Source organism: Salvia hispanica, chromosome 2 (genome assembly GCF_029641045.1).
Source record: "Salvia hispanica isolate PSC_SH4W2 chromosome 2, Shi_PSC_v1, whole genome shotgun sequence".
In the NCBI taxonomy this organism is placed as follows: domain Eukaryota; kingdom Viridiplantae; phylum Streptophyta; class Magnoliopsida; order Lamiales; family Lamiaceae; genus Salvia; species Salvia hispanica.
This window is the reverse complement of record NC_142693.1, coordinates 47,288,978-47,297,524: the sequence shown is the minus strand read 5'-3', so window position 1 is coordinate 47,297,524 and position 8,547 is coordinate 47,288,978. Positions and strand designations below refer to the sequence as shown.

The window sequence follows — 8,547 nt, the reverse complement described above, 5'->3', positions numbered from 1 at the left end:
CAAACAATAAAGTGAAATATGTTTGAACACTAATTAGAAAAGCAAAATAAAGTAATGCAATATCAACCAAGCAAATCCATAAACATAATTAAGCATTAAATTTAATGTAACCAAGCATTTGGTTATAAGTGTTGTCTACAACATTCTACTAACAAAAGTATTCATTTGGATCTACCGGCAACTAAAGCGATATTAACACGCAATCCTATATATATGCAAGCAATTGCTTATATTAAATCCAAGCAAAACTATAAACATTAACAAGCAATAAATTGAATGTGTCCAAGCAATCTAAGCAAATACATAAACTTAATCAAACAGTAAAATGAATATATCCCATCAATTGGTAATAAGTTCTGCAACTGAGATACAGTGGATAGTAATTAAAATCCTTCTAGCCACAATGAGATTCTAGCCTTACAGTCACATCTTTTAGAGGTTCTTCTGCGCTTGTTAATAAATCCTTCACGAGCATGAATGTGATCCATTTCAATCCCATTCTTCAACCCTTTTCTGTTGCACACAATATATTGCCAAGTAACACACTCACGTGAAGATTTGATTCCACGTTTCCGGGCATCGAAGCCAGCTTCACGAGCATAAGCATCGTAGAAAGCAATTTCGGCGTCCAAAGTGTTGAATTTCTTGCCAACGAATGGTTTTAGTTTGTCAGGGCACTCGAGGACACAAGCAGCTGCGTAGGATATACAAAAAGCAATACTATCAAAAGAAGCAAGCAACAAATGGTATTACATCAAGGAAACTGGAGAGGCAAACTCACAGTAGAATTAAAGCACAACAAGCATTGTCATTCAAACAATGAAGCAATACAGTATATTTGTCTCTGCAATTGTTTGTCAATTAATAATTTTAAGCAAGCAATATGAGATATTGTAACAGTAGCAAAAGTAAATGGAGCCAACTAATTTAGCAACAAAACATATTTAACAAAGCAAATATATTTTATCAACTAAGCAATGCAAATGGATCACCATCAGAAAGCAACACAACAAATTAATAACAGTGCAATTTGCTTTGCGACATCCTACACGATCTGTCAGAATTTGAGTTCACATATAAAAAAATACACTCCACAATTATATAAAGTTGAATCACATAGATAACCAACAAAATCTAAAAACACAATTACATGATTAGAAATTATTCTTACCGCCTGCAAAATAGGTCATATTCGTGACAAAGGGAACATCATTCTCCATGGATTGACTAACGACTGAAGATAGACAGAAGTAACACAAAAATTCAGTATCCTCCTAAATTGTCTTCAAAATCAGTGAAATGGATATCAGCGGGAACATCATTCTCCATAGATTGACTTAATATTGAAGGAAAAATTTCAGAGAAGAGAATGGAAATAGCGCTTAAGATTAAAACAATCGCACACACTGAATATAGCTATGGCGTTTTTATATACAGATTTCTGAGATAAATGCCGAAAATAGAAGAAAGAGAGAAGGAAGAAATACCGTGAATTGCGTTTCAGAATAAACCGCTGCAATTGTGAATTCCAGAAATAGCCTTTAGCAATATTTTTATTCATTTTAATAATAACTCTAAAATGCCAGATGTCATTTTAAAATTGAATCTCATGCCAAATCTAACGCTTAAGATTGGTGGCACAGTGTCACTGAAACTAGCGTTGTCATTCTAGCAATTCCCCTAAGATACTTCCATTATCTTCCATTAGATACACAAATCAAATGTTCTACAATCTGCCACATGGCAGATTTGAAAAGCCACATATAGTATTTATATGCATGGAAGGGTATAAAAGTAATGTTATTTTAATTAGTTATAATGATATCCACGACAGTTTCATATTTAAGAATGAGGTAAGTTTTGTTAATAAGATAATTTTATTAATAAGATAATTTTTTGTTTTCCAATTTTTACGTTTAATAATATACCAGTTCCACACCTTATTTATTTCCTTTATAAAACAAAATATTGGTGATTCTCTTTCCTTAATTTACATTGATTTTCTAATTTGCTCCCTTGTAATTTTACCCGTGATTTACTTACAGTTGTAACACTCATATTGCATCATATGTCTTGGGTATTGCATTTTTACTTATACGATTTTTGCATATTACTCATAAATAACATATTTTGAATGCATGTGCTAATCCCTGGTTATATTGTCACTTTAATTTCATACTACAATTATAACTCTCAGATTGCATTATCAGGCTTTGGATATTGCATTTTACTCATATGAGTTTTGCTTATTATGTATGAATAACTTGTTTTGGATGTGTTAATTTTCTACTAGGATTGGCATTTTTAATTTAATTTCATATGAATATAACTCCCAGATTGTATTATTATGCTTTGGATATTGCATTTTACTCATACGAATTTTGCATAGGTTACATATGAATAACTTATTTTGAATGTGTAATTTTTCCACTAGCATTGTATATTGCATTATACTCGAGCAATATTTGGATATATTGTATGATCTTTTCTCCTTTCACTGAAAATGACAACCATGGGAAACCAGTCACATTTGGAGTTGTGTTGATCAAACGTAAATCATGTTTCCAACATCAATAGGTCCCTTCTTTCGCCCCTTCCTCAAAGTGGCTTGAGGCCGCAACTACCCTCCAAATCTTCGGAACTGAAATCATGTTCCTCCTCGTGCTCAGTCGTCACCTTACTTTTTTGCCCATTACATTGCAAAACATACACAGAACTTCAATAACATGCAATACATAATGCATTAGATGCAATAACTAATTGTAAGACATGCAAATATTTAGAAACGAACATAAATTGCACATAATTGAACATAATATACAAATTTGAGCGTGTCGTATAGAACTTCACAAACATGCAATACATAATGAATTATTATGCAATCCATTACTATAAAACATGCAAATTTAAGTAACACAAGCTGCACAAAATCGAATTGAATATGGAATATAGAGCATATTGTATAGAACTTCAAAAAATGCAATATATAATGCATTAGTATGCAATACCATAGTGTAAGACATGCAAATATTCCAAAGAAAAAATAAAATGCATATAAACATAGAATTTCATGAACATGCAATACGCAATGCATTAGTATGCAATAAATGAATGTAGAACATGCAAATTTTTTAGCAAGAAACATAAACTGCATATTATTGAACTCAATATGCATTACTCAACACAGACATGTATACAAAGCAAAGAATAGAGAGAAGATCAGGCAATTATCATGCCCAATACCAAAACAGAACACTAAATCTCATAAATATTTAAGAGTCATGAATTGCATCTTTGAGAGAGAAAAAAAACAGACCCAACTAAGATTGACAACACCAAATCGAGGCAGCAGAAAAATGATTGGAAACACCTCAAAATCGGGACAATCAACATCAAGTCGCCGCAATAGCTACAATCAACCAAAATCGCAACGACAAAAATTAACAAGAAAAAGAAATCAACAAAACGCGTTACCTTAAATCATGGAGAATTGCTCTTACTGTCGTCGCGCTGAAGAAAACAACCCAAAATAGACTGGTAAAACGTCGTAAAATCCCCAACTCTCGTCTCTGTATAACTGCAGGAAATCGCACAATAAAATAGAACAGATGTTAGGGATAGAAGAAATCGCCGCCTAAGGTTTCTGAAAATCAAGGCAGGCCAAAATGATTTAGTAGTTGGAGGCAAGAGTAATGGAGGACTGGGGAGAAAGAGGTTCATTTCCGTTTCTGCGTCTGAATTAGTGGGATATACCAAAACTGATTCAAATTAAACTACTGTAATGTGACAAAATTACCCTTGTCAAGCAATATTCACAGCACAAAAATGCAATCTATTCTCTGTTTTTAGAAATCAATCACAGCCGCCTATTATAAGATCTAAGGGCTGGAATAAGATGGATGTTGGTAATCTAAATAAGGTTGCACCCTAGTGCTCCCCTATATATATATATATAGGATTGTGATCAATTGAGATGTTTTAGCTCAATTGAGAATTAAGATGCATTATTAGCCACTCATTTTTATTAAATGAGTGGTCCAAAATTTTCCACATGGAAAATATTTTCAGATTAATTAATTATGGAAGGGTAATGCACTTTTTATTAGTACTAAAAATACCTGCAAGTATACATGGTAGATCTAGTATAGCTAAAGGTCAGTACCGGGATATCGAACATGAGGAATAAATTTACAAACTGTCTACCACATACTCTCAAATACTATTTGGACTTAAAGTTGAGATTTGATTAAACTAAGAAAAACAGAAAATAAAAGCAAGTAAAGAAAGCAATTAAATGTAAACAGTGAAACAGCTTCGCAGGTTGCAGTTAACTTGGTTTGAGAAAGCAGATGAGACAAGGGAATCCTAGGGTAGTGATTTCATCAACTCATTAGTAATTCTAATTATTCAGTTCTATGTTCATCCGACTCAAGCCCTACCAGAAGTTATTCCTATCGTGTATCAACATTTATGTCACAAATATTGCATTGACACATAAAATATAAACCACTCAAATTCATCACTGATAAGAGATTAACAAAAATCAAAGTAACAACCAAGCAGTTAAATATAAACCAAGGAACAATTAAAGTAAAACGAGTTCTGAACATTAAACAAAATAAAAAGAACTACATAGAGTTAATTACGTTCATCCCTAGGATTCTATAAGTTTATCTATCCATAGACAGATAATCTAAATAAACATAAGCAAAATGAGACATGTTCAATCTAACAAAAACTAGATAAAACCCGGAAGAATTAATCTTCCTCTTGTTTGATCTCCCTTGAATTCTATGCTCCTTGTAGAAGATGGAGGAATTTATTTGTAAGGTAGGGGATGGAATTAAGGCTCTAAGATTGGTGAATAATATGAATTAGGTTATGGGGTATTTATAGGCTTGAGAAGGATTTAAATTTGTTAAAAAGTCTCCTCCAAGCAATAGGAAAGATGAAATTTTCGTTCCCCATAGTAGAAGGAAAAGATTTGGCTTCACAAGGCAATATCTTCTTTCCTTCTTTAAATTTCCGCCTAGACTGCAGCTGGTAGCTTTGCGCGACCTTGGTATAACGGCCAGAACTCCCTCCACAGAACTCCGATTGAGGTGATCTTGGCACCATCTTGAATATCTTTTCAAGACGAAGAGAATGGTGTGTAGAAAGCCGCGATCGGACTTTAGGATCGCCGGAATATTGAGTTTGAAGACAGCTGTCGCGCGCCGCGTTTCTGTGGTGGGCCGCCACACCTTGGCCGGCGGTCGCCGCGCGTTGTCCAGAAGCTTCTTCTGAATCCTTTTGGCGGTCGCCATGAACATCCCAACGGTTTCCGGGCATTTCTTTATCTCCGCTAAGCGCCGGCGGTCGCCGGAAGTGTTAACCAAGGATAAGTGGAACACTCTTGTCTGCCTGCATGTTAACCACCAAAAAATCTATAGGAAAATGAAAATTGTCAACTTTCACCAAGACATCTTCAACTATACTAATAGCATGTGCAATTATTTCATCCCCCATTTTCAGCTTGATTGTTGATGGTTTTAGATTCCCTATGTTAAACTGCACAAAAACAGACAAAGACGTTAAATTAACGGTCTCACGTAAATCACACAAAGCCTTACCTGCTGGTGCTTCCCCAAGTGTACGCGATATGAGGAACTGATTTTTATGCTTTTGCTTGACAACCCGATGGTTTACAATGATGTCCCCACTATTAGCTGATAACTGGATTTCTTCAATATCATTCAAGTTTCTTTTCTTATCAACCTTTTCTTTCAGCATGTTGGTATAACTGGGAACACGTTGTCGAGCTGCTGCTAAGTGGGAATTACTCTGTGCCTTGCAAAACACATCAAATGATTTTTTAAACTACTTATTCAGCTTAGGCTTTTTCTGTGAAGATAAAGGAATTTGTGGTTGAAGAGAAGTCAAGATTGGGGTAGCTTTCGGGCACTCTTCTTTGTTTGGTTCAACACTCTGGGCTGTGGGTTCTCCCTTTTGCTGGAACTGCATGCTTGCCATGTTGGCAAGTTGGGTGTTCATGGACATGACAGTGGAGCTCATGGTAGCAACTGTGGCCTCCAACCTGTTGATTTGTTTAGTGTTCTCCATAAAAGATGCCAATAGGTCATTAGTGATCTGCTTTTTGGGCTCATCAATCTTTTGGTGTTCACCTGGAAATCCTAGACATGGTTGCAAAGCATTGTTAGAATTGTTACATGAAAAATGAGGTAGCCATGTTGAAAAGTGATGTTTGTAAGGAGATCATTAAGGCTATATAAGCTTCTTAATCATGGCTTCAAGATTCTCAATTTGGATTTCTATCCGAATCCATCGCTCAGCCCTCATCTTACCCAACATGAATTCGATTATTAGCAGATCCCTTCCGCTAATTTCCTCTTCTGCACCTACATTTGATTTGCCAAAACCACCATTATCGTTTGAAAAATTCGGAGGATAAAAATAATCAGAACAATTATTATAATTATGATCCCCCTGACTAGGGTCATAATATTCATTGAAGTATCCATTCTGATATCCTTGATGGCCATAGTGCATGTCCTCCATAGTAGTAGCTTCACTTTTCTCTCTTCTTGACAACTCGATCTTCTCGATCCTCATTCTCATGGCTGTCAATTCTTTAGTCATTTCCCCCATTGCTAATCACCAAACAAAATAAACTTTTAAAAATAAAATAAAATAAAAAAATAAAAAAAAAATAAAATAAAAAAACAAAGCAGTAAATTCCAAAGTAGTATTATCTCCCTTTCTGTGATATCAATCTATCCGTAAAAGTATTCCCCGGCAACGGCGCCAAAAACTCGATGCACTTTTTATTAGCACTAAATATACCTGCAAGTATACAGGGTAGATCTAGTATAGCTAAAGGTCAGTACCGGGATATCGAACACGGGGAATAAATTTACAAACTGTCTACCACATACTCAGTCTCAAATACTATTTGGACATAAAGTTGAGATTTGATTAAACTAAGAAAAACAGAAAATAAAAGCAAGTAAAGAAAGCAATTAAATGAAAACAGTGAAACAGCTTCGCAGTTTGCAGTTAACTTGGTTTGAGAAAGCAGATGAGACAAGGGAATCCTAGGGTAGTGATTTCATCAACTCATTAGTAATTCTAATTATTTAGTTCTATGTTCATCCGACTCAAGCTCTACTAGGAGTTATTCCTATAGTGTATCAACACTCATGTCACAAATATTGCATTGACACATAAAATATAAACCACTCAAAGTCATCACTGATAAGAGATTAACAAAAATCAAAGTAACAACCAAGCAGTTAAATATAAACCAAGTAATAATTAAAGTAAAACGAGTTCTGAACATTAAACAAAATAAAAAGAACTACATAGAGTCAATTACTTTTATCCCTAGGATTCTATAAATTTAGCTATCCATAGACAGATAATCTAAATAAATATAAGCAAAATAAGACATGTTCAATCTAACAAAAACTAGATAAAACCCGGAAGAATTAATCTTGCTCTTGCTTGATCTTCCTTGACTTTTATGCTCCTTGAATCTCTTTTCAAGATGAAGAGAATGGTGTGTAGAACGCCCCAATCGGACTTCAGGATCGCCGGCAAATTGAGTTTGAAGACAGCTATCGCGCGCCGCGTTTCAGTGGCGGGCCGCCGCACCTTGGCCGGTGGTCGCCGCGCGTTGTCCAGAAGATTCTGATTCCTTGTGGCGGTCGCCACAAACATCCCAGCGGTTACCGGGCGTGTCTTTGATTCCTCTAAGCGCCGACGTCGCCGGAAGTGTTGCGGCAGTCGCCGGACACCACCTGAAGCTCTCCAGATTTCCTACTTCACGTTTTAACTCCCTTTTTAGGCTCAAATATGCACATTTCTCGCAAAACATGTCAAAATACCAAAATTGATAAAATATGCAAATAATGGACATGTAATACAATTTAGACCTTAAAAACGGACTAACTAATGGCGTTAAAACCGTGCCAAATCCGAGTGTATCAAAGGGAAAAATGGTAATTTGACCATTTTCTTCAGCGTTTGGCGTTAGGGTTCTTCAGCGTTTTGGCAATTTCCGTGAGATCTCACCATTCACGCGATTTTCTCGATTCAAATCGAAATTTCTCCTATTTCTTCTCAGTTTTAGGTTTTTGTGATGTATTTCTGAAGGAATCTCATTTGTTTATTACTGTTATCGTCGTTAATTCTGAAAATTGATAAATTTTTGTAAAACTATTGAGTAATTTGACGGAGTTTGGTTGAATCTGAAGTTTTTAGGTTGATTTTATCGACTTTAATTGTGTTTTAATGCTTTATTTGTTGATGCCCAGCCAAATTTGTTCCTAATTAGTTTTTTTTTTTTTTTTTGCTTTTTCATCTTTAGCTTCGAGTTCAGTTCATAATCAAAGCCTAAGGTGTTATCTGATGGATTCTTCATCATATTCAGAGTCGACGTCGACGAATGTTGAAGGTATTTTGGTTTGATTTTCATTAACATGACTTTTTTTTGTACTTTGTTGGTGAATTATACTCTGTTGACATAAATGCAGATTTGTTGACATT

General features: G+C 35.1%; 1 protein-coding gene and 1 long non-coding RNA gene across 2 annotated transcripts; both read right to left on the bottom strand.

The window, feature by feature from the left end:
* Positions 1–253: 253 nt before the first annotated feature.
* Positions 254–1,384, bottom strand: LOC125206653 (uncharacterized). The gene is made up of 2 exons (XR_016134987.1): positions 1,172–1,384; positions 254–694 (listed from the first exon to the last, which is right to left on the bottom strand). It is a non-coding gene; the product is annotated as an uncharacterized LOC125206653 (long non-coding RNA).
* A 3,986-nt stretch (positions 1,385–5,370) lies between these two features.
* On the bottom strand, positions 5,371–5,772 carry LOC125196518 (uncharacterized). Its single transcript, XM_048095066.1, has one exon. It carries the CDS (start codon positions 5,770–5,772, stop codon positions 5,371–5,373), a length of 402 nt encoding a protein of 133 aa, XP_047951023.1.
* Positions 5,773–8,547: the final 2,775 nt, after the last annotated feature.